The sequence below is a fragment of the Vulpes lagopus genome, chromosome 10, assembly GCF_018345385.1.
Source record: "Vulpes lagopus strain Blue_001 chromosome 10, ASM1834538v1, whole genome shotgun sequence".
Taxonomy (NCBI): domain Eukaryota; kingdom Metazoa; phylum Chordata; class Mammalia; order Carnivora; family Canidae; genus Vulpes; species Vulpes lagopus.
The window spans coordinates 73,681,181-73,708,687 of NC_054833.1; the positions used below are offsets into that span (position 1 = coordinate 73,681,181).

Genomic DNA, 27,507 nt, shown 5'->3' on the forward strand with positions numbered 1-27,507 from the left:
TGATCTTGCTTCCATCAATTATGTCTCTTATTAGGTGGAAATAATATCAAATTCTTTTCACGGAATTATTCTGAATGTTAAAGGATAGTTCTCTAAGTTTGTGGAAGTATATGAAAATTTATAAATTTAAGAATCCATCCCTTTATTTTTTTTCTAAATTTATGTGGATACAATTGGGAAGCTCCTCTTAGATAAGAGGAAAATCTTAGAATGTTTATTTAGTATACATGATTTGAATTTGAACTGTAAAGTTGGTCAAGAGGACACCAGTGTGGAGAAAGGAGACAAGATTCTGGACAATGGAAAAAGCAGAATGAACTTTTTAGGCTTCCTCCATATGGCCTGAGGGGCCCCAAGATGAAATCCTGCTCCTGACAGCCAGAAGCCCTATAGCCTTAACCCTCCGTGGCGTAGTCTGACATGATAAACTGCTGTATCTCATTTGAGGGGGAATAGGCTGCCTCTTGGTGATTCTGCTGGTGCCTTCAGGGAAAAGGGGATTTGAAATCACATTGCTGTCTTTACAGTGTAATCCACTCCATAACGCCCATTCCCACCATTGTCTAAATGCTTTAGTAGGAGGGCCCTGCTGGCTCTGCAATCACTGCATTTTTAGCAGAAAAGCAGACCTGAGTGCCTGTGTATAGTGTCTTTGTAAGTATTTAAAAAATAAAGTTTAGGGAAATCAAAGCCGATCCCTCATTCCTATTTTTACAATGTCTCCATGTCAGATTGGCCATCATTGCCGAGGCAGTTTGGCACTTTCTGTTGTTCTGGCAGAGGAGTACCTGGTCAGAGAAGATGATTCTCTAAATTCAGACTCTATTAGAGAAATTAGAATTAAGCAGCCAACGGGAAAATGGATTGGGTCTTCTTGCTGAACCAAATTACACATCTAACTGCCCAGCCAAAATTCTCTCTCTGGCTCACTCTCACATGTTCATATTTCTTTTTATTCCAAAATATGAATTTCTTAGGACTTGAGGCCTTGTTTTTATACCCCTGAAAAGTAGAAAGGGGCTGGAAAAACCTACCTCAGTTCTAATGAGGATAATTAGGGATCTTTTTGTAATCTCTGAAATCTAGGAGTTTACAAAGTCATAATGCTAGTATTCTCCTAAGGCATGCAGCTCTGTGAACTGCTTTTTATGGGAAGCTGAGGAAAGATACAGGTTATTGCACAGGCTAAGGAAATATTGGCTTTGTTGAATATTTGATGTAGATATTAAAGTGGTAAGAAAGTTAAGATATAAAATTGGGTGATAAACAAAAATTGAGATTCTAAAAGATTGAGATTGTAGTGAATTAAAGATGGCCACAAAATTCTTTGCCATTTCTTCCATCAGTAAGTGGAGTACGTTTCCTTGACCGTGAACCTAGGTTTCATGAGTGGTTCAATAGCATTTAGCAGATGTGATGCCGTGCAAGATCCCAGGCCAAGCCCTTGAGGAGGTCTGGAAGCTACTGTTTTTGTACTCTTAGGAGTCAGCTGCCATGCTGTAAAAAAATTCAGGTTAGACTACCAGACGTTGAGTGGTTACTTAGAGAGTGGTCTTGGAAAAGAAGAGACCATCCTGGGTGTTCCAGACCTGGGCAAACTCCCAGCTGAAAGCAGCTGCCTGAGTTACTGCAGCTTCACCATGTGGAACAGAAGAACCTCATAGCTGAGCTCAGTTAGCCCACAGAATCCTCAGAAATAACAAATCCTTATTAGGTTAAGCCAAGAAGATTTTCAGGCAATATGTCACATGGCAAGAGATAACCAAAACAGAGATTTTATAATAAAAATCTGTTCTTTTTTCTTCTCCTATCCTACCCTCCTTTTGAAGTTACACCAACCCCTATTTTCCTATGCCTCTTGCAGAAGTGACCAAATAACACTAAAAAAGTCAAAATATTAATGGAGCAGAGGTAGAATTCTTTTTAAAAAGGAGCTCAGACTGATTCCCTCTGCTATTAGTTTTGGGTTTTCTCTCTTTGTAACTTCATTCAATATCTGAAGGCTATATCAATGCTTAAATTGGACACCAAAGGAAAAGCAGTTTTGGTAACCAGAACTCCATACCTTTTCAGGATTCTAGTCTTAAAAGTCAGCGGAATGATGCAATTTACTTTAAATAAGAGTAGACTTTTAAAAATACATCAATAGATGTTCTGCAATTTATAATATAGTTGCCAAACAGTAGCTCTTTAAAATAAATTTTCTCTCAGCAAAAAGAAACTGGATTCCAGTCATAGCTCTGTCATATATAGGTGTGTAACTTGGGCAAGTAATTTTTTCTTTCTGGGCCTCAGTTTCCTCATCTCTAAAAAGGAGATAATAGACTAAATATTCTTTTAGATCCCTTAAACTTTGCCAGTTTTCAAAGATGTATGCCATTTTTCAGGTAATGCTACCTCACTTTTAATCCCTTATTGTGATCACGTTAGTGTCAACTAAAAAGTCTTTCTCTATTGCCCAAGGCAGGAATGAATATATCCTTAATCTAATATTCTACCCCTGAATAATTGAGGTGATTGTATAATTAACTTTCTCTCAGAAAGCATAATCCTAATTTTTTTTACTCCATCATTATATAAGAACAAAGAAGTATGACAATTTGTCTTTACCATGCAGGTCTCTAAATGGATACCCATTCTTCATAAAGTTCATAAGAAATCAGTACATGTTTTGCTTATGGAAAAGATCTGATAGAAACTGAGAGAGGGTACTAGCTTTAACATGGAACAGAATACCTTCAAAATTCCCTGGTTCTTATTTCTGACATGGAAAATGCTGACACTGAAAATTCTGGGTTTTGGGTTTGTTTGTTTTTAAGATTTTTATTTATTTATTTTTTCATGAGAGACACACAGAGAGAGATGCAGAGACACAGGCAAAAGGAGAAGCAGGCTCCATGCAAGGAGCCCGACATGGGACTCGATCCCGGGACTCCAGGATCATGCCCTGGGCCGAAGGCAGGCGCTAAACCAACTGAACCACCCAGGGATCCCCTGAAAATTCTGCTGTATTTCAGAGGGTATGCATGAAAACTTACTAAATTCTGGGTTTAGTCAGAAGCAGAATTTGACTACAAGTCTATCTGAAAAACAAGCAAAAGTAAAACTTAAGGCTTGCTACCTTGTTGCATTAGTCTAGTAAAATATGGTAAATATTTGATATGGTAAAGTCAGTTTTCATTTATAATATCTAGGAAAGGAACAATATGGTTCATTAATTCCACAGACAATTTCAAAATTTAGTGGTTTCAACCATATATGGAATCAAATAGATGTGGGGTGGAATCCTGAATGAATCATTTACCAGCTGGGTAGCCTTAGGCGATTTGATTAATCTCTGAATCTCAAGTTTCTCCCCTATAAGGCACAGATTTCTGTTTATGGCATAAAAATGAGATAATGCATATAAAATGCCTAGAATAGTAAGCACTCAGTAAGTATAAGTTACAATTAAATGTGAGCTCCATGAGAGCAGAAACCTTGCTTGTTTTGTTCACCTTTCTATCTCAAGTGCACAGAAAAGTTGTGTAAGTAAAACATTATTACTCTGGCCAACAGCTCCAACTTTGTTCTGTGGTTTTGCTACATTGTTTATCACGTGTCACATGGTTTGAATTTCATGCCCTTTAATTTGAGCCATCTAAAAGACAAAAATCAGAGGGAGAAACCCTACATAGATTACTGATCCCCGGTAAATTAAAAATTATGAGCATGAACCAAAGACAAGCGTGACTCACACAGAATAGGAGAATCCCTGATCACAAAATAGGTACTTTTGGAAGTTGTTCTAACTACCTTTACAAAAGGCCACTATTTTTGGTGAGCTTCTGCTTTGGTGAAAGTTTTCTAACAAACAAGTAAATTGGGTCTTAGGGGATACCTGTGGAATAGTTGTAATTCAGTCTGATAGAGGAATAAAACAGAGAGGTTCTAGACAGATTGCTCCAGGTCAATCAGTGATCAGATTGAAATTAAAACTCAAATTGCTTAATTTCCTAATCATTGTTCAATTATTGATCATACTTATTTGTCTCCTATATTGAGAGAGAATTTGGTTAGTGGTATGAAGCAACATTAGAAAACAAGGTATATATAATATGTGATTTCAGTCTTTCTTCAGGGAATTCAGGCTGAATTTGCAACAAATCTTATAAATCTTATAAAGATCAATGATCAAAGTCTGCCCAGGGGTCCTGCTGCCTTAGATGGAGAACCAATCCTGGTTCACATTCATAGGAGCATACTTTCAGTGTGGCAAACATTGGTAGAGGATGATATTGTCCCATCCCAAAACTGCCTAACCAATCATCCCCTGTGAAATGAGCCAGTTTATTGGGTCTCTACATACGGCAAACACAAAACCATACAGAAAGATTCACATTCCAAGATAAACCTACACTCCGATATTTCTATAATTACAGAAGTTAATATGGCTATTCATAAAGTTAAGGCCAATGAATACACTTAAAAGCAGAAGAGAGAGGGGAGCTTGCCAGAGGCCAAACTGTAACTATGGAAACTAGTATTAAATGTTGTAGGTACCTGATTATAGATGGTTTATGACATGAACTCATATCAAAACTACAGTGACTACTTTTGTCTTTCTCTACTCCTACTTCTGTGAGAGAAGGAAGATAGCAAGCAATGGGAAATGGGAGGATATAGTTTATAAGAAGCATTACTATAGAACTCTGTTGAAACTTGGGTGTCTTGTTCTTTGTATCCAGGGTTGGATATTCCAAGTTATACAAGAGCTCTCAGATGATTCTAAACCTTCATCTTAACAGCTTGTTTGTAGCTTTTGATGGGATTTAAGATTCTAAGACTTTATCTAAATGTAAATAATTGTTTTAGTGTCTCTTCTTTACATGCTAATATTAAGGAAGTATCCTTCTTTTATATTGTGGAAGTCAGGTAAACCACAGTCAAGGTCTGTGGCTTGAGGAGAAGCTGACTTGAATCAGAGATGTGGGTTTAGTTCAATTTCCAGAGCATACCAAATAACTTTAATGGATCACAGAGAGCCTAATGCTAGTTCGTCTTGAGAAGTTGATGTGTACATGTGCATAAAATGTATATTAGGAGTATATTAATACAATTCTATCTCAACAGATTTAATTCTTAAATGCTACATATACTTGTTTAATCTCCCATTTTAAAAGTAGAAAAGGTTAGATTATAACATCAGGTTAGCTCTCTTTGAAGCAGGTAATAATTAAGTTGATTCACTGTTGCAATTACTGTCAAATCCCCCTTAATTACCAGAGATTTTATAGCAGCTTCATTATACGTCTGCTGTAATGCATTGTGGCCCCAAGGAGAAGTGTTGCAGGAAATTCTGCATAGCATGGATAATTCTAACCTGCAGTTACAGCTTCCAGCAAAAGCTCCTGCACTAAATTTATCTTTTTTTGACATTTCTCCCTGTTACTCGAGCAGTTAAATGAGGTAACATTACTAAAATACCTACCTAACTTTGAAAGTTAGAATTGATTTCTCCATAGACATTAAAAACAACAACAAAAAATAGACAAAGAAGGGATTAATTAGCCTTCAGTAATTCCTGAAAAAGCATTAAATTATGTTTAATAATGAATTTAGTTCATAGCATTCAAATAGATGTGAGATCTATATCTAAATCACAAACATATCCCATATTTCTACTTTTGTGGATATTTCTTCTATGATAAGCAAGACAAAAATGATTACTGAATTCCTAACAGATAATCTTGAAGAGGATAATCAACTGCTTTTTATTTATCAATGATTTTTCAACTAATTTCTGGGAAAAGTAATCATTTAAAAAAAGGTCATTTTTAAGTTTCCATATCACTGCTTGTTTTCATTGGAAAAATCTTTACAAATCAGAGCCTGCAAATTGAGTAAAGTTCAAAACAGATAACTGAATAATGTCTCTTACAGATCCCTTTTTGACCAAGGAATTTACTCCACAGAATATATTAGATTCAGAAAGGGTTGCAGTGTCAATGACACTATTGGCAGCTGTGTTAACAGTTAAGGGCCTGGCTTTGTACAGCAACACAGTTATTAAATTTCTCCAGAGACCATGACTCATTAATCAAATATTCATACATCTCTGTAAATACACACTGAACAGAGAATACCCTCAGAGCTGAGCATCCCAGTACAAGTGCTCTTTCATGTAACACTGACAAAATCCTGAGAACATGCGGTCATGTTTTGCATTTCTAATGCACTATGTCCTCTTTAATACTCCATTTCCTAAAAACAGAACACAAATGATCTTACTGATCGCAAGTGTTAGAGGGTTACAATTAAAATTATTCCACTATTGCTTCATACCATCTTTTTTTAAAATGAGGACAGTGAATCAATTCTTCTGTTCTTTGTTTACCATCAAACAAGTAATTTTTTCCCAGGCGGATGAAGAAACCGAGGCCATGCTCCTATTAATACAAGAATTTGTATTAGCATGAAAACAACAAATCACTACTTAAACTAGGGAGGCCAAATAACTTAACATATTAGCAGACATGAACTTGCTATATTTTGCAAAGTCCTCAGTCTGCTTAATACCACTGGGAGTTTTCTTCCTATTGTACAGTAACAAAAGGTTCTTTCTCAATTGCAGTCCCTGGAAAATTGGGGTCTGAAAGCCAGGGAAAGAAGAGAAGGCTCAAAACGTTGCCTCTTAAGGGTACTAAGACCAGACTTTTCACCTCAGGGTGGGCAGTATGTACTATGCAGAGGGAAGAAAAAAAGGGAGCATCTTACATAAACTTCCCATCTATCTCGCAGTTTCTGAAACAATGGGAAGCTGATTCTCAATGCCAGTAAAATATAAGCAAATCTGTCAAGTGCTAGCTCATCTCTTCAGCCTGTTCAGTCTACTAACCAAACTGCCTGTCTTTAATCCCAGTTAATCCCAGGTCAAAGACTTCCCTCCCACAGCTGCCCTGTTTTCACCCCCATGCAGTTCAATCTTCCTCCACTCTGCTGTTTTCGCTTGTGCCTTCTTCTCTGTCCTTTGGAACCTCTCCCTCAATATGATGAAGGGAAAACTAGAACAGACTTTTGAATCAGGAGAGGCTTAAATCCCAGATCTGCAAATTACCAATTGCACTAACTTGGCAAGTTACATTACCATATCTGACCCTCAGTTACTTCACCTCTAAAATGGAAATAGTAAAAATACCCCATTTCCCAGGATTTTCGTGAAGATTAAACTAAATATACTAAGTATTTTATAAAATACTTAGTAAGTGCCCCCAAAATGACCATCGTTGCCATTATCATTCTTGCAATCATCAATCCTCTCTCTCTTCACATCAGCTTAAACTTTTATTTTTCCTGACAACACTAAAGAATTCCTAAACTCACCAGCAGAGACTCCTTCCATTTAAACCTCTGTGGTCCAGAGGAGTAGCTTTGCATTCCCACTTCCAGGTGCTGGCTCTATCCTCATTCACCCCTTCTGCTAGTGATGTTCCCACCATATACTTTTGACATTCAAAATGCTCCAACTCTGGACAGCAGCCTGAACTTTTGTCTTGACTAATAGTCTCTTGACCTTCTATCATTCCATGTCCCCCACTTTTCTCACTCTAAATCCTCTGGTAATCTGGTAAAGTCAGTGGGCTCATTCTCAAAAAATATTTTTTAAAGATTTTATTTATTTATTCATGAGAAACACAGAGAGAGAGAGGCAGAGACACAAGCAGAGGGAGAAGCAGGCTCCATGCAGGGAGCCTGATGTGGGACTCGATCCTGGGGTTCCAGGATCACGCCCTGAGCCAAAGGCAGATGCTTAACCTCTGAGCCACCCAGGCATCCCCATATTTTTAAATATAAATGAAATTCAATGGCTACAAGGGGAATGGCTATTAAAATATTTTTTAATTTGTGACATATTGTAATGTATTTGCTTCATTAATAAGTCCTAGCAGCAAGTCTTGCCACAATTTCAAAACAGTGTAAATATTTCAAAATAACTGCATTATGACTTGGAAAGTATTTATGATTTCTGTTAGTGACAAAATCCCAGGTACTGCTAATACAACTGTACTTTGTTGCCTACATTCTTAGTGAAAGAGAAATTCTGTGTTTCAGTTAGATGTTAATGAAAATAAAGATGTAATTTTTTTGCATCCAAATCCATAGATGCTTCAGTTTTTTTTCTGGTTTCAGTAAGAACCTATATGTTAAATAACCTACTGATCTTTAGCCCCATTGAAATACACTAACTTCATTCATAGACTCTATAGAATTATGTCTAGTTAAAACAGACTTTAGGGGTAAGGGCTTGAGAAATCATCTTCCAATTTTAAATCTTCACATTTTAATCGCAGTTCTGACTTCTGTACCTTTTTTTTTTTTTTAAGATTTTATTTATTCATGAGAGACACAGAGAAAGAGAGAGAGGCAGAGACACAGGCAGAGGGAGAAGCAGGCTCCATGCAGGGAGCCCAATGTGGGACTTGACCCGGAGTCTCCAGGATCAGGCCCTAGGCTGAAGATGGCGCTAAACCACTGAACCACCCGGGGTTCCCTTGTACCCTTTGTTTCTTCCTTCATAGTACCTTTCCAGACATCTACCTACATAAGTATAAATTTCAGCCTGATACTCAAGGTCCTCAGTCACAGGCCTTCAATAACATTTCATTCTTATCACTCATTTTTCTGTAAATACCCCAGGATGTTTATCATCATCCCCTTACTAAATATCAGCTTGCTAGGCAGTAGAACAACCACAATCAGCCACATATGCTTCAAATGCACCCTAGAGGTATGGCCCTTTACCTTGACCCCACCCTTTTATTTAGAAAACATGCCCATGGATCCTCTCTGTGGGTCTTTGTGCTGTTTCCTTATTAGCCCAAATGCTTACATAAATCATACCAGACTTTTAGGTTCATGTCAAATAACACATCCTCTATGAACTTTCCTAACCCCATAACCAGATGTAAGCTTTCTTGAAACCAAATATAATTTTATTTTGTAGACCTTCTAAGTCTTCACTTCCCCTGCCAAGTGTGAGTTTTTATGTATCTTCCCCACCTTTAAGTAAATTTCTAAGTTCCCTGACAGAAGTGTCACTTTATCTCAATGTATTCTATAGAACCTACAGACATTCAATATTGGAATAGAATTAAGAGGTTTTAGGGGATTCGGTTTTTTTTTCTAAGTTGTTCTCCAGTGCCACTTCACACACAAAAAATACTCTTAAAGCCTTTTCAGATCTTAAGGCAGACATGAATGAAATCTTGACAACAGTTTTATTTTTTTTACAGGTTTTTATTTATTCATGAGAGACACACACACAGAGGGAGAGAGGCAGAGGGAGAAACAGACTCCATGCAGGGAGCCCGATGTGGGACTCGATCCCAGGTCTCCAGGATCAGGCCCTGGGCTGAAGGCGGTGCTAAACCGCTGAGCCACCCAGGCTGCCCTTGACAACAGTTTTAAAGGCTATTTAGGGATCCCTGGGTGGCGCAGCGGTTTGGCGCCTGCCTTTGGCCCAGGGCGCGATCCTGGAGACCCGGGATCGAATCCCACATCAGGCTCCCGGTGCATGGAGCCTGCTTCTCCCTCCGCCTGTGTCTCTGCCTCTCTCTCTCTCTCTGTGACTATCATAAATAAATAAAAAATTTAAAAAAAAAAAAAAAAAAAGGCTATTTATTCCTTGCTCAGTATTCACTATGGGCCAGGCATTTTTTTCTTAGTGTTTTTACATGTTTCCTCACTTAATTCTCCCAATAGCCCAATGTAATAGTTACTATTATCCATATTACATAGGTGAGATTAAGTAGCATGCTCAAGGCTAGTAAGTGCTAAAGTCACAATTTGGGCAGAGCCAGTCTGACTCTACAGTTTAACCAGTTTACTAATGCCATCTCCACTGTATAACACTGAAGCTTGACAGGGAAATTAAATATGCTTTTTTCTAAATACAAGGATTTATCATTTTTTCCAAACTAATAGTTTTAAGTGAATATGGGTAGTCTTTTGAAGCATTTGTTGTGGCTGCAGATGGATATAACATTATCTACTATAATTATATAAGACCTGTGTTTTATATGTGTTTTTTTTAAGGTTTTGTTTTTTGTTTTTGTTTTTTGTTATTGTTGTTTGGTTGGTTTTTTGTTTTTTGGGTTTTTTTTTTTTTTGAGAGAGAGAGACAGAGAGAGCATGAGAAGGGGCAGAGGGAGAGAGGGACAAGCAGACTCCCCACTAAGCGCGGAGCCTGATTTCAGAGCTCAATCCTAGGACCTTGAGACCATGACCTAAGCTGAAGTGAGATACTTAACCAACTGAACCACCCAGGTACCCCATGTGTGTTTTACATGATTTATTCCTTTCCAAACATGTATCTTTGGTGTTTGAGCCAATTTTATACTATGTTAAAATTTAATAACACTTTACATTGTAAAAACAGAAACTGAGAAAAATGAACAAAAATTTTAGAAATTAACAAGCTGATCCTAAAATTTGGATGAAAATATAGGAATTCAGAATTTCCAAGATTATCTTGAAAAGAAGAAAGCTGGAAGACTTACACTTCCCAATTTCAAATTTTACTTCAAAGCTATAGTAATCAAGATAGTGTAGTACTGGCATAAGGATAGATATATAGATAAATGGAATAGAACTTGGGAGTCCAGAAATAAATACTTACATTTTTATGGTCACTTGATTTCAGCAAGAATGCCAAGACCATTCAATGGGGAAGGATTAGTCTTTGCAATACATAGTGCTGGAACAACTGGATATCCACATGCCAAAGAAGGAATATGGACACTTATCTCACACCTTACACAAAAATCAACTCAAAATGAGTAAAAACAAAACAAATGTAAGACCTAAAACTGTAAAACTCTTAGAGGGAAGTGTAAATATAAATCTTTGTAGCCTTGGGTTAAGTAATGGTTTCTTAATATAATACAAACAACCAAAGAAAATAGAAAATAGATAAATTGGACTGTATCAAAATTAAAACCATTTGTGTCAGGCAGCCTGAGTGGCTGAGCACTTTAGTGCTGCCTTCAACCCAGGGCGTGATCCTGGAGTCCCGGGATCGAGTCCCATGTTGGGCTTCCTGCGTGGAGCCTCCTTCTCCCTCTGCCTCTGTCTCTCTCTCTCTCTCCTCTGTCTCTCATGAGTAAATAAATTTTTTAAAAAATCTTTAAAAAAATTTGTGTCTCAAAGGACACCATTAAGAAAGTGAACAGAATGGGAAGAAATGTTTGGAAGTCATATAACTGATAAAGGACTTCTGTGCAGAATATGCAAAGAACTCTTACAACTCAATAATATAAAGACAAATAGCCCAATTTAAAACGAGCGAAGAATTTCAATATACACTTTTCCAAAGAAAATATACAAATGGCCAATAAGCACATGAAAAGATACTCAACATAATTAGTCACTGGGAAAATGCAAATCAAAACCACAGTAAAATACCACTTTATACACAGTAGATGGCTAAAATGAAAAAGCCAGACAATAACAGAGGTGTTGTTGAGGAAGTAGAAAAAGTGGAACCTTCATACAATGCTGGTAGGATTGTAAAATGGTATAGCACATAGGAAAACAGTTTGGCAGTTCCTTAAATAGCTAAACAGAGCTACTACTTGACCAGGAATCACACTCCTCAGCATATACACAGTAGAAATGAAATGAAAACAAGTATCCACACAAATTTGTGTACACAGATGTTCATAGCATTACATACAATAGCCCAAAAGCAGGAACAACCAATGTCCATCAACTGATAAATAAACAAAATATGCTATATTCATCAAATGGAATATTATTCAGCCACAAAAAAAGAATGAAGTGCCACTAGTTTTGAAAGTGGTATGCTTAAGTGAAAGGAGTCAGACACAAAGGCCACATCTTTATGAGTCCATTAATATGAAATTAATAGGCAAATCCATACAAACAGAAAGTGGATTAATTAGTGGGTACAGGGTTTCTTTTTAGAATAATGAAAATATTCTGGACTTTGATAGTAGTAATCATTCACAACTCAGTGAATATATTAAAAACCACTGAACTGTATACTTTATATGGGTGAATTATATCTTAATAGAGGTGTTACTTAAAAAAAAATCCGTGAGATACCACTTCACATCCACTAGGATAATAGTCAGACATTAGATTTTCTTATGTAATCTGATTCCCCTAAATCACCTTAAATATTATAAAATTTGAACTTTTAAACATGAACCGACAAAGAAGCACGTTCAGCTCTGAGCTGATGCTGCCTGCCAGCTAATGGCCCAATCTTTGTGTAGCAGTTTATACAATATTGGATTTTATATTTCATTTACCCTTATTTTGTAAACATGACAGGAAAACAGGAAAATGAAAGTGCTAAAAGTCATGGTAAGAAATGTAGGTCTTGCCCCTTAATTTGATATAATTAATATAAAGATAGATATAATTATTAGCTTCAGGGTACTTAGGTGGCTCAGTTAGTTAGGCAACTGACTCTGGATTTCAGCTCAGGTCATGATCTCAGTGTCCTGGAATGAGCCACATGTCAGGCTTGGTGCTCACTGGGGAGTCTGCTTGAGGTCTCTCTCTCTCTCTCTCTCTCTCTCTCTCTCTCTCTCTCTCTCTGCCTTTCCCCCTACTCACATGCTCTCTTTCTCTAAAAAAATTACTAGCCTTGGGGTGCCCAGGTGGCTCAGTGGTTGAGTGTCTGCTTTCAGTTCAGGTCATGATCCCAGAGTCCTGAGATCAAGCCCCACCCACATCCAGCTCCCTATTCAGTGGGGAATCTGCTTCTCCCTCCCCATCTACTTCTTCCCCACCTCCCGGCTTGTGTGCTCTCTCTCTCTCAAATAAATAAGTGAAGTTTTTTTTAATTAAAAATAAAAAATTTTAAAAATTATTAGCCTCAATGAAATGTTCACTTGACTTTGTCAGTCAACCATATGATTATAAGAGAATAAAAATAAAGTGCATCTATGAAATGCTGAGACTATATCAATCCAAGATCACATCAAGCCTATATGACTAGAAATCATTTTGCAATGTTTTTAATGTTTTCATGTTTTATATTCTCTTAGAACCTTCCTTAAAACATTGTTTGGAAACATCTATTGTTCAATTCCTTGAGATTCAACATAAGAGTCTCTCTAAATACAGGCATGAAACTGGCAAAGCACAATGGATCAATTTTAAGAACCAGTCACAAGACAAAAAAAAAAAGATTACCATGCAAATCAGAGGCTTCAATGTCAATATACAAACCAAAATATAGAAAAACTGAATAAGTGATGGCACTCTTCATCAAACAGAAATTTTTTAAAGATTTATTTATTTATTTTGAGAGAGAGCACACTTTGTGGGGAGGGGCAGAGAGAAAGGGAACAAGAATCTTAAGCAGACTCCATGCTGAACACATAGTTGAGTGCAGGGCTCTAATTCATGACCCTGAGATTATGACCTGAGCTGAAACCAAGAGTTGGATGGTTAACCAGCTGTGCCACCCAGATGCCCCAGACACAATTAAAATTTGAAAACAAGACTCAAAATTCAACATATTGTACATGCTTATTAATGTAAACATGAACACAAAATAGAAGGGAATGTAGACAACTGAAGGTAATATATGTATTTTTTAAGACTTTATTTTTCTCTATTCCCAGTGTGGGGCTCAAACCCACAACAAGATCAAGAGTGACATGCTCCCTTGACTGAACCTGCCAGGTGCCCTGAAAGTATGTTAAGAGAACAGAAGTGTGAGGTGGATTCTTTTACCTTAATCCCAGATCTAATTCCCCACCTTAGATTCATTAAAATACAAGCAAATTGATCACAATTGTGCTAAGTAAACAGCAAGTAGTATGTAAATATTGGCTACACAGATGCCATATTGCATAACTCTATGTAGTGCCATTCACATAACATACACCAAAGATAATGTCCCTTGAAGTGGTGCAGCATGGCAGCCCATATCCACTTCCTGGTATTGGTCAGTATTTACTTTCTTCCCATGCCTACATCAAATTTTAAATCAGCCCAGCCCACAAGCCTTTTTAATTGGCTTTTTAAATTCATGTTTTTAAAATCTGTGTCAGTTTACTATGCTGTTTTTGCCCATGAGATTTCTAATTTTACCTTTTCTACTTATAAAATAACTTTTAAACCCATGAATTCCTAATTCCTTCTAATTTATATTAGTATGAAATACATAAAACATTTATAATTAATTTCCAATAATTTAATTGGAAGATAATTCTCTGCAGGATTTTATGTTTTACTCTTGAATGAAGTCAATATCTGGACTGTTGACTTAAAATAAGGGAAGTCAATATCTGGACTGTTGACTTAAAATAAGGGAAGAGCTAGTAGGAAGAACTTAAGATGGTAGAATAGGAGGATCCTGAGCTCATCTCCTCCCACAGATACACCAAGGCTATATATACATATAGAGCAGCTCTGAGAATAGCCTGAAGACTGGAAAAACAGCTTTTCCATGGCTAAAGACATGAAGAAAAAGACCATATCAAGAAGCGTAGTAGGGGCAGAGACGCAGTCTGGTCGGGATCCACAACCCCAATATGGCAACCCACAAATGGAAGGATATCACAAGTGCAGAGGTCCTCAAGGAGTGAGGAGTTCAAGCCCTACATTAGGCACCACCCACCCTGGGGACCTGTACCAGAGAGACAAGCCTCCATGCATCTGGCTTTGAAAATCAGTGGGGCTTAACTTCAGGAGAGCCAGAAGGCTATAGGAAATCAAGACTGCTCTTAAAGGGTCCATGCACAAACTCATTCTAAGACCCAGAGGCAGCAGTTTGAAAAGTGCCTGGGTTATACATGAAGATTTACTGACTAATTTTAGGGCAAGTGCTAGAGGGGAAAGGATCTGTAGGAAATTTCTCTGGGAATGGAAGCATTGGTAAGTGCCATTTTTCTTGGAGGCTAGGAGGCCTAGGAGGCTACCTAGGCCAACATTGGTGGCTACCAGTTCTGACACTCAACATCTATCTTGCTAGCACCATTCACCCTGCCCTGGCATTCCTTTGCAGACCCACCCCACCAACCTGCCTGCCCTGACTGGCATCCCTCCAAAGCAGCTCCTGTCCCACAAGGGAAGGATAGTCCTGCTCACCTGCAAGCCCATAAGAGTAGTGGCCAGGCCTTGCAGGAAGCCACATTGGGTCAAGCCCTGCCCGCAAGTGCACCCAAGGCAGTCTCAGCCAGCCACAAGAGTGTGCATGCAGTCTACACAGAAGACACCTTCAAAGTGCCTGGTTTGGGTCACCAGGAGTGATTTCATGTCTAGACCCCACAGAACACCTATATAAGGCCACTCCTTCAAGACCAGGAAATGTAGCTGATCTACCTAATAGAAAGTCAGGATTAATGAGGAGAGAGGAATATGTTCCAAATGAAAGAATAAGACAAAACCTCAGAAAAAGAACTAAAAGTGGAGCTAAGCAAACTACCTGAAAAAAAGTTCAAAGTAATGGTCTGAAAGTTACTCACCAAATTCAGAAGAATGGATGGACACAGTGAGAACTTCAACAGAAATAGAAGATATGTATTTTTTAAATCAGCACTGAATATAATAACTGAATGAAAAATACACTAGAGAGAATCAACAGCAGATTAGAAGATGCATAAGAATGAGTGATCTGGAAAATAGGGTAGTTGAAATTATCCAACCTAAAAAGCAAAAAAAATGTTAATGAGGATAGTTTAAGGGACCTCAAGAACAACACTAACCATACTAACATTCATGTTACAGGGGTCCCAGAAGGAACCAGAGAGTGAAAGGGGCAGAAAACTTATTTGAAGAATTATTAGCTGAGAAGCTCCCTAACTTGGGAAAGGAAACAGACATCCAGGTTCAAGAAGACAGAGAGCCCCAAACAATATGAACCCAAAGAGATCCACACCAAGACACATCATAATGAAAATGTTAAAAATTAAAGATGCTTAAAAGGAGCAAGAGAAAAGCAACTAATTATGCAAGGGAACAACCATAAAACTATTGGCTGATTTTTCAGCAGAAACTTTGTAGGCCAGAAGAGAGTGGCATGATATATTCAAAGTATGGAAAGGAAAAGGGGATCCCTGGGTGGCTCAGTGGTTTGGCGCCTGCCTTTGGCCCAAGGCGCAATCCTGGAGTCCTGGGATCAAGTCCCACGTCAGGCTCCTGGCATGGAGCCTGCTTCTCCCTCTGCCTGTGTCTCTGCCTCTCTCTCTCTATGTCTATCATGAATAAAAAATAAAATAAATCTTTAAAAAAAAAAAGGAAAGGAAAAAAACTTACAACCAAGAATACTGGGGAAAATTATTATTCAGAACTGAAGGAGAAGTAAAGAGTTTCCCAAGCAAATCAAAGCTAAAGTTCATCATTCTAAACCAGATTTATAAGAAATGTGGAAAAGGCCATAACTAGAAGTTAGAAAAAAAATTTTTTTTAAGATTTATTTATTTATTATTTATGATGGACACACAGAGAGAGAGAGAGAGGCAGAGACACAGGAGGAGGGAGAAGCAGGCTCCATGTCGGGAGCCCAACACGGGACTTGATCCCGGGTCTCCAGGATCACGCCCTGGGCCAAAGGCAGGCACCAAACCGCTGAGCCACTCAGGGATCCCCAATAACTAGAAGTAAGAAACTTATAAAAGAAGAAAAATTTCACTGGTAAAAGCAAACATATGGATCAACCACTTGTAAAGTTAGTATGAAGGTTAGAAAACAAGAGTAGCACCTTTCTACTGTCTAGATGGAATGCTGCCCAATTCATGAATCATTGAATAAAGCCAATTAGATCTTTAAAAAAAAATGACAATAGTAGTCAAATTGATTATATTTATAATAATTAGATAAGGGATACACACAATAAAAAGATCAAAATATGACATACAGAAAACAGAGAAGGGAGAATGAAAATGCAGTGCTTTTAGAATGTGACAGTATGCAGTTTCCTCAAAAAGTTAAGAACAGAACTACCCTATGATCCAGCAACTGCACTACTAGGTATTTATCCAAGGGATAGAAAAATACTTATTCTGCCTGCCCGCCCTCCTCTGCTCATGTACACACACACACTATGCCTCTCTGCAATAAATAAACTTTTTTTTTTTTAATGTATCACCAAAAATAATATTCAAAGGGGGGTGCCTGGGTGACTCAGTCAGTTAAGCATCTGCCTTCAGCTCAGGTCATGATCTGAGAGTCATTGGGCTCCCTGCTTGACATGGAGTCTACTTCTCCTTCTCTCTCTGCTACTCCCCCCAGCTCATATTCTCTCACTGTCTCTCTCAATAAATGAATAAAATTTTAAATAAACAAAAATAAGTATTCTGAGATTTTTTTTTTTTTTTTTTTTTTAGTATTCTGAGATTTTTATACAAAAAATATTAAAATGTGACCATCAACTTATATGACCATCAACTTAAAATAGCCTGGTGTATACCACAAACCAAGACCTAATAGATACACAAATAAAGAGAAAGGAATCCAAGCATAACACTAAATAAAATCATCATATTATAAGGGAAGGGATCAAGAAATGCTCCAATTAAGAGACACAGGATGAGTAAATGGATTTAAAAAAAAAAAAAGAGAGAGACCTATCTATATGTTACCTACAAGAGAATCACTTCAGACCAAAAGACCCATACAGACTGAAAGTAAAAAGATGACAAAAGATAGTCTATACAAATGCAATCGAAAACATTTAAAAAGCTGTAGTAGCGGGATCCCTGGGTGGCGCAGCAGTTTGGCGCCTGCCTTTGGCCCGGGGTGTGATCCTGGAGACCCAGGATCAAGTCCCACGTCAGGCTTCCCATACATGCAGCCTGCTTCTCCCTCTGCCTGTCTCTGCCCCTCTCTCTCTCTCTGTGTTACTATCAGAAAAAAATTTTAAAAAATTAAAAAAAAAAAAAAAAAAAAGCTGTAGTAGCACTACTTCTTTTAGGCAAAACAGACCTTACAACAAAGACTGTAACAAGGGACAAAGAAGGAAGGGTTTATTACATAATGAAAAGGGATCAATCCAACAAGAGACTATATTAGTTGGAAATACCTATGCACCCAACTTAAGACCACATAAATAGGGATCCCTGGGTGGCGCAGCGGTTTGGCGCCTGCCTTTGGCCCAGGGCGCGATCCTGGAGACCCGGGATCGAATCCCACGTCGGGCTCCCAGTGCATGGAGCCTGCTTCTCCCTCTGCCTATGTCTCTGCCTCTCTCTCTCTCTCTCTCTGTGTGTGACTATAATAAATAAATTTTTAAAAAAAGACCACATAAATATATAAAGAAAGTATTAATAGGCAAAAAGGGAGAAAATGAAAGTAATACAGTAATAGTAGGTGACTTTAAGACCCCATTTGCATCATGGATACTGACAGAAAAATCCATAAGGACACAGTGACTCTGACACATGAGACAAGATGGACTTACCAGATAAATACAGAACATTCCATCCAAAAATAGCAAAATACACATTATTTTCAAGTGCCCATGGAACATGCTCCAGGACAGATCATGTTAGGCCACAAAACAAGTCTCAATAAATTTAAGATTGAAATCATATCAACCATCTTTTCCAACCACAGTGCTTTTAAACTAGAAATCAATTACAAGGAAAAAAACTGGAAAAAATACAAACATGTAGAGGCTAACCAACATACTACGAAGCAACCAATAATTCAGTGAAGAAAGCAAAGAGGAAATAAAAAGTGTCTGGAAACATAAATGAGCATGGAAGTATGATGTTTCAAAATCTATAGGTCTCAGCAAAGCAGTTCTATGACGGAAGTTTACAGTAATACAGGCCTACCTCAAAAAATAAGAAAAATCTGAAATAATCTAACCTTACAACTAAAGGAACAAAAAAAGAAGTAAAAATAAAGCCCAAAGTTAGCAGAGGGAAGGAAATATTAAGTATCAGAAAGTGAAAATAAATAGAGATGGAAGAAGGAAGGAAGGAAAGAAAGAAGGAAAAGGAAAAGTCAACAAAACTATGGAGGACTCAAAATCAAAAATCAAAGAAAAGTTACAACTGACACCACAGAAATACAAAGGATTACAAGGAACTACTACAAACAAGTATATGGCAACAAATTAGACAACCTACAAGAAATGGATAAATTCCTAGAAACATACAGTCTTCCAACATTAAATTAAGAAGAAATAGAAAAACTGACCAGACCAGTTACTGGTAATGAAATTGAATCAATAATCAGCAAACTGCCAGCAAACAAGTCCAGGACCAGATGGCCTCACAGGTTAATTCTACCAAACATTTTTTTAAGATATATATATATATAATCATATTATATATGACATATAATATGATTATATATATCTATAAGAATATGATTGATGGGGGGGTTGACTGATTGGGGGGGAGGGCAGAGAGGGAAGGAGAGAATCTCATGCAGACTCCACACCAAGCATGGAGACCAGTGCAGGGTTCAATCCCATAACCCTGAGATCATGACCTGAGCTCAAATCAAGTCAGATGCTTAACTGACTGAGCCACTTAGTGCCCCTCTACCAAACATTTAAAGAGTTAATACCTATCCTTCTCGGGATCCCTGGGTGGCGCAGCGGTTTGGCGCCTGCCTTTGGCCCAGGGCGCGGTCCTGGAGACCCAGGATCGAATCCCACATCAGGCTCCCGGTGCATGGAGCCTGCTTCTCCCTCTGCCTGTGTCTCTGCCTCTCTCTCTCTCTTTGACTATCATAAATAAATAAAAATTAAAAAAAAAAAAAAAAGAAAATACCTATCCTTCTCAAACTATTCCAAAAAAATAGAAAAGGAACAGTTCCCAATTCATTCTACAAGACCAGCATTACCCTGATACCAATGCCAAAGAGAGTCTCTCTCTCTCTCTCTCTCTCTCTCTCCAGGCCAACATCCCTCATGAATATAGATGCAAAAATCCTCAACAAAACATTAGTAAACCAAATTTAACAATAAATCCAAAGGATCATACACCATGATTAAGTGAGATCATTCCAGTAATGCAAGGATGGTTTAATAACCACAAATCAATGTGATGTACCACATTAGCAAAATGAAAGATAAAAATCATATGGTCATCTCAGATGCAGAAAAAGCATTTGACAAAATCCAATATCCATTTATGATAAACACTCTCAACAAAGTGGGTATAGAGGGAACATACCTCAACATAAATAAAGGCTATGTGACAAACCCCCAGCTAACATCATAGCTGAAATGGTGAAAAGCTGAAAGCTTTTCCTCTAGGATCAGGAACTAGACAAGACTGCCCACTCTTGTCACTTTTATTCAACATAGTACTGGGAGTCTCAGACACAGCAGTCAGGAAAAAGAAATAAAAGGCATCCACGTGGTAAGGAAAAAATAAAACTGTTACTATTTGCAGATGATATGATACTGTATGTTGAAAACCCTAAGGACTTCACCAAAAAAACTACTGGAACTAATAAATGAATTCAGCAAAGTTGCAGGATACAAAACTAATATCCAGAAATTTGTTGTGTTTCTATGTGCTAACAACAAACTATCATAAAGAGAAATTGAGAAAACAATCCTATTTACAATTACATCAAAAAGCATAAAATACCTAGGAATAAATCTAACCAAGAAGGTAAAAGACCTGTCCTCTGAGAACTATAAGACTATGATAAAAGAAACAGAAGATTACACAAATAAATGGGAATACATACCATAATCATGAATTGGGAGAATTAACATTGTCCATACTACCCAAAGCAATCTGCAGATTGAACACAATCCCTATCAGTAGTATTTTTCATAGAACTAGAACAAATAATCCTAAAATCTATATGAAACCACAGCCCCAATAGCCCAAGCACCTACCCCCAATAGCCAAAGCAATCAAGAAAAAACAAAGCAGGAAGTATCATACTCTGAGGTTTCAAACTATACTACAAAGCTGTGGTAATCAAAACTATATATGGTACTGGAACAAAACCAGAAACCCAGAAAAATGGAACAGAATAGAGAGTCCAGAAATAAATCCACACTTATATGGCCAATTAATCTATGATGAAGGCAAGAATATACAATGGGGAAAAGACAGTCTCTTCAATAAATGGTGCTGGAAAAACTGAATAACTACATGCAAAAGAATGAAACTGGAGGGATAGAAAAATACTCATTCTGCCTGCCCACCCTCCTCCACTCATGTACACACACCCACTATGCCTGAGCTAAACTGGACCAGTTTCTTATACACAAAAATAAACTGAAAATGGGTTAAAGACCTAAATGTTGGGATCCCTGGGTGGCGCAGCGGTTTAGTGCCTGCCTTTGGCTCAGGGTGCGATCCTGGAGACCCGGGATCGAATCCCACATCGGGCTCCCGGTGCATGGAGCCTGCTTCTCCCTCTGCCTGTGTCTCTGCCTCTCTCTCTCTCTCTGTGACTATCGTAAATAAAAAGACCTAAATGTAAGAACTAAAGTCTTAAACTCCTAAAAGAAAACATAGGCAGTAAATCTTGGTCATTGGTCTTAACAACAACAACAAAAAAAAATTGGCTTTGTCTCATCAGGCAACAAGAACAAATGCAAAAATAAATAATCAGGACTACATCAAATTAAAAAGTTTTTGCACAGTGAAGGGAAACTATCAACAAAACAAATAGGGAACCTACTGAATAGAAGAAAATATTTGCAAGTAATATATATCTTGATAAGGGGTTAATATCCAAAATATATATATCAACACCAAAACTACAAACAATCCAGTTAAACAGTGAGCTAAGGACCTGAATAAACATTTTTCAAGACATATAGGTAGCCAACAGGCATATGAAAAGGTGCTCAACATCGTTAATTATCAGGGTAATGCAAATAAAAGACACAATGAGATTATCACCTCATGCCTGTCAGAATGACTAATATCAAAAATATAAAAAATAACAACCATTGGAGAAGACATGGAGAAAAGGGAACCTTCCCATAATATACATTGGTGCAGCCCCTATAGAAATTCCTCAAAAAATTAAAAATAGAAATATCATACAGCTTAGCAATTCCACTCCTGGGTATTTATCCAAAGAAAACAAAAACACCAATCCAAAAAGATATATGCACCCCTGTGTTCACTACAGCATTATTTACAATAGCCAAATATGGAAGTGTCCATCAATAGATGAATGGATAAAAATGTGATATATATGTATGCATATATATCAGAGAACAACAACATATGATTTCACTTAGATGTAGAATCTAAAAAACAAAATAAATGAACAAAACAAACATATTCACAAATACAGAAAACAAACAGGTGGTTGCTGGAGCAAAGGGGTTGGGGCAAGTGGCAAAATAAATGAAGAGCATTAAGAGGTACAAATTTCCAGTTATAAAACAAGTCACAGGAATGTACAGAACAACATAGGGCATATAGTCAACAATATTATATTAACTTTGTATGATGGTAGATGGTAACTACATTTTTATCATAATGATTATTTCATAATATATAAATGTTGAATCACTATGTTTTGCACCTGAAACTAAATAATATTGTATGTCAAATATATATATATATATATATATATATATATATATATATGTATATATATATATGAAGATTTTCTAAATTTCTGGAGGAACTGGTTATAGAGTAGTACAATAATCTTCCTACCTAATAACATACATGTATTCTCCACTTTTGTTTTAAAGATTTTATTTATTTATTCATGAGAGACCCAGAAAGAGAGAGAGAGAGAGAGAGGCAGAGACAAAGGCAGAGGGAGAAGTAGGCTCCATGCAGGAAGCCTGATGTGGGACTCGATCCTAGGACTCCAGGATCACACCCTGGGCCGAAGGCAGCGCTAAACCGCTGAGCCACCCAGGGATCCCCATATTCTCTACTTTTAATATATTTTTCTTATTGTGAGAGAATAAGTGAAATTTTATAACTGTAGTTGTGAATGTTTTGGGCCATTGCTTGCCACCAATAATGCTGAGGAGGACTATAAAAAAGAAAGAGAAGAAAATGCTAATTCAAAAATGTGTCTGCAATACTGACTCTAAATATAATATTTTTCAAAGTTTATAGGCAAGGAGAAAGTCTTTATATAACCATGAAAACCACACAAAAATGCTTAAGATTTCTAAACTGAGTTTTAAGATACAAACTATAAAATGATATAAAATTTATATTTTAGAATAGGATGAGATGTTTCCATTTTTTTCTGGTCTGACGTTTCACCTTTCTTATTTAGTATCTCAAGATATTTGGTCTAAATGCTCAACTGAATATAGTACTACTAAATTGTGGTGATTGGCGGTATTGAGGCTATAACAAATAATACATAGTATTTATTCTCCTAAAATTTTTTTGAAAGAAATTTACTCTTTTATAGAAAATAGCAATCCCTTAATCTTTTCAAGAAATTGCCTCTATCAATATATTCTGAATATCTTACTTCTATTTTACAAAAAATTCTAGTTTCTTCCCTGTGTCTATTTCAATGGAAATTCATATAGTTATTTAATATTTTCAAAGTGTTTTCTCATTATCTGTTCTTCCTCTTGTTTCCTGTTCCTGGAAAGTTCTTAGAGTATGCTTTTTTGGTTATATATGAATGTATAGTCTAAAAGACTTAGGTATACAATGCAAGCTATTGAAGGTGACCTGTGATAAAGCATGAAAATAAAACTTTCCTAGTTTCAAAATAATTAGAGAAAAGGGGGAGGAAGGGAACTAGATTAGTAGGATTTGACCAGAAATACAGTGCTTTCCATGTGCAATGATAGAAAGTAATTAGAGATCTCTAAAAAATTTAAGATTTCTGACCTAACACTCAATATATTATACAAGTAAGTCATTTTTGCTGTTTTATTTAATTCTTCTAGAAACAAGATGGAATTAACATATATACTTTTAGATATGCTTACCCTTAGATGATGCTAAGGTTAACAACACAAAAGTGACCTAAATTTTTAATCCTATAAAGTTGTCTTCTCACTACTACAGATTTAATGGGGTTAGTTTATTTTTTTTTATTTTTTTTTAAATTTATTTATGATAGTCACACACACAGAGAGAGAGAAAGAGAGAGAGAGAGAGAGAGAGAGAGGCAGAGACACAGGCAGAGGGAGAAGCAGGCCCCATGCACCGGGAGCCCGATGTGGGATTTGATCCCGGGTCTCCAGGATCGCGCCCTGGGCCAAAGGCAGGCGCCAAACCGCTGCGCCACCCAGGGATCCCTTAATGGGGTTAGTTTAATATAAAAACAGAAAAATGGATACCTTGGGGAAATCCTTTTGGATATACTTGTACTGTAAAGGATCTCTTCATTCACTCATTCAGCAAATGACTCTCAACATTGCCTGCTGGTGGTTAATACATTGACAAAAGGGGATTCAAAGTGTCAAATCTTATGAGGAAGAGAGAAAAGAAACCTTCATCATCAAAAAGTCACATTAAGAATTTTAAAAATTCATTTCTGAAATGTTAATAGTAAAGCTAGTATCTTAATATTGATGTCCAAATGCAAGGTCCTCTTATAATAATTCTAACAGAATACCCATCTTAATATCTTTTTTTTTTACTTTCCTTTATTCCAACCTGAAAGAGATCATCCATAAGCTTTACTGACCAAGTTTTCTGGCTGTTAGAACTTGAAATGAAATCTGTGTTCAAAACAAAGTTTGAAACCAGAATATACGGTACCTCTATTCTAAATCTAATGATGTGGTTCTATTGCTACATTTTCAATAAAACATTAGCACAACTTTTGGCTGTTCCTCAGCTGAAGTTGAATTAACAAGCAAGATAAATCAATCAGCCTATCTCAATTTTCATGAATCCATGCATTCATTTATACACAGTTTTTTTTTTTAAGATTATTTATTTATTCATGAGAGACAGAGTGAGAGAGAGAGGCAGAGACACGGGCAGAGGGAGAAGCAGGCTCCATGCAGGGGCCTGGTGTGGGACTCGATCCTGGAACTCCAGGATCACGCCCTGGGCCGAAGGCAGGCGCTAAACCACCAAGCCACCTAGGGAACCCCTATACACAGTATTAAGTACTTTTTATGTGCATACTATTGCTGATCATTTTGTACACATTTACTCTCAGTCATAGGGAAGACTGTATTGTAAGATTGGTTTGTTTTGTCTGCACAGCATTCTGAGTATTTTCAGTATAATTCAATGTAAAGGAAGTTTCTGCCTCCTTTCAACTTTGGCCACATCTAATATTAACCACTTAAATGATCCCTGAATATGCTGAGAAAATAATAGAATGCAATAATATAAGTCTAAACTTTTATATAGTTCTTGTAAGAGAATACTTACAATCAGTTCTGATTCATTTGAAGGTTTGGGTACTCTCATTTGATGTGTTTGTTGTAAAATCCTGTGAATACTGCAGGTGTATATAAAGAACAAACTGCAATAATTTAGACAAGACAACTGCAGTACATAAAATCAGGCATACTACTGGCTTCTTATTTTATTGTACTGCTTTGACATTCTAGGAAAATTAGTACTGGACTTAATTTGTCCAGATTTTATCTGGAGAAAAGGAAAATTTTAGATTTCAGGCCATTTATATCAATTCAATAAACTGTCCTCATAGAAATGCCAAACCTGATTTTTCTCATCAGACATACTAAAGCAATCTGCCCTCTCTGTTTTAGTTTTGCATGCAACTCTAAACCTGAATAAATAGGCTTTCTAATGAAGAGATCAATGACTTTAAATGATACACAATTTTATGTCTTTGTAAGTCACCTTTCCACACTGAAACATGAAAGCTCCATAAAATAAGTTAATATTTTGCTTACAGAGAAACAATATTACTTGACTTCATTATAAATAAATATACTTCATATGAGACAATGATTTTTTCAAATTAAAGATTAAAATACTCCTATTAAAACCAAAACAAAGATATTTTATGTTCTCACATCTTTATTAAAGTACATAATCCTGGCTGAATAATAACTCATATTTCTATATCACAAACTTGCCTTTCAGTAACACATAATACACTTAAGGTAGATTTACCTTATAGATAGCCTCAGCTTCTAAACACCACTACACTGATTCATACAAATAGCAAAAATCACATAGAGGAGCATCTATCGTTATCTTTCTTAGTACTTATCTTTAGATTTAAAAGCTCCTTAATAAGCAGAATTCCCATAAAAATCCATTTCTTGAGATAGGAAACAAATACTACTCCTATCTTAATATTGCCTTTATCTGATTTGATTGGAAGTTATTATTAATAACATAACCTTTAAATTTCTGGGGAAAACCAATACTTTATATTCACTCCTCAGGGAAGGCTTGATAGCAAGCAAAATGAGGAGCCATTATAAAATCATATTGCTAAGTATTACATTAACTCACAATTCTACATATATAATTATATGCATATCACATCTAACAACTGCTATTTAGTATATCAAGATACATCCATAAGTATCCTTTGGTTGGATTAATATCAGGAGGCTCTGCAGCACTGAAAAATTCATTCTCTGGTCTTCTGGTTGTTAGTATAAATAGAAGCTTTTGAACCTATTTGGTGATCCCAATTTTGGGGCCTATATCACAAAATCATAAAGAGACTAGTGGCCTCAGGTGGAAGAATTTGAAAACTGGAAGGCTTACAATTAAGTTAGAGTTATTGTTAGCAGATCTTTGGGAAATAGAAATGCAGCCAGAATCACTTGATATTAGAAATAAAGATTCATTAAATCTCTTTCAGAAAAATAGCTTTAAAATTTGTGTATCTCCAAATGTTCTTTTTTTTTAAAGAACATATAAAATTAAGATATGTGTGAAAATAAGCCAGTTTCAAGTAAACTTTTTTCTTTTCATTTTTCCCCCTTCAGAAGAATTCTTCTCAACAAGCACAAATACGCTAATCTTTAGAGCAAGACAAATTCTTCTGTGCTAAATCTTTTTAATCTTTTCTTTTCATCCTCTGAGAAAAGGTCTTCTTCATTGGTTGTAGTAGATGTAAAATCATAGTCTCTGGAATGACCATTTACAAAAGTAAACAAGGGATATTTCTCCTTAGAAGAAATTTTCAGCATCTGTAACAAAAAGTACAGAAAAATCCCTTATTGGATGCAAGAGTGCACAGTAGGACCACATGAGGAAATCTAATGTTTTAATCCTGAATCTCTCTTGTTAGTTTTTCTCATTTATAATTATTCATACCACTGTTTCACTGTTCTGGCTAAAAGACAAAAAGTTCATTAGCATTATAGAGTTTACTTATAGCTAAATATCTGCTTCTCCATTAAGAGCTATTAAGCCATCAAAAATTAAGCACATTCATTCCCACCCTACCCCTCTCAAAGTAAGTCTTCTAATCACCTTCCAATTTAAAGGTTTACTGAAGAATCAAGAGTTATCTTCTTTTGGTAGTAATAGACAATAAAACAAAATGGTATCACTGACTATAGGAAAATATTGTGAAAGACTAGTACCATTACACAGTAGAAAAATCATTAAACTAAGTCAGAAGATCCATTCCAATCTCAATTCTACAACT

General features: G+C 36.6%; 1 protein-coding gene across 4 annotated transcripts in view; it reads right to left on the bottom strand.

Annotated features, from left to right (window-relative positions):
- The window catches only part of ATG4C (autophagy related 4C cysteine peptidase), a 166,269-nt gene that overhangs the window by 54,154 nt on the left and 84,608 nt on the right, over window positions 1–27,507 (bottom strand). For 3 of the 4 annotated variants that reach the window (XM_041771209.1, XM_041771210.1, XM_041771206.1), the window contains one exon: window positions 25,893–27,043. The exons of the other annotated variant lie outside the window; for it this stretch is intronic. In XM_041771209.1, coding sequence (XP_041627143.1) covers window positions 26,876–27,043 — 168 coding nt within the window. In that variant the 3' untranslated portion in view covers window positions 25,893–26,875. Of the gene's footprint in view, window positions 1–25,892; window positions 27,044–27,507 lie in introns of those variants that run through there. 4 annotated transcript variants of the gene reach the window in all.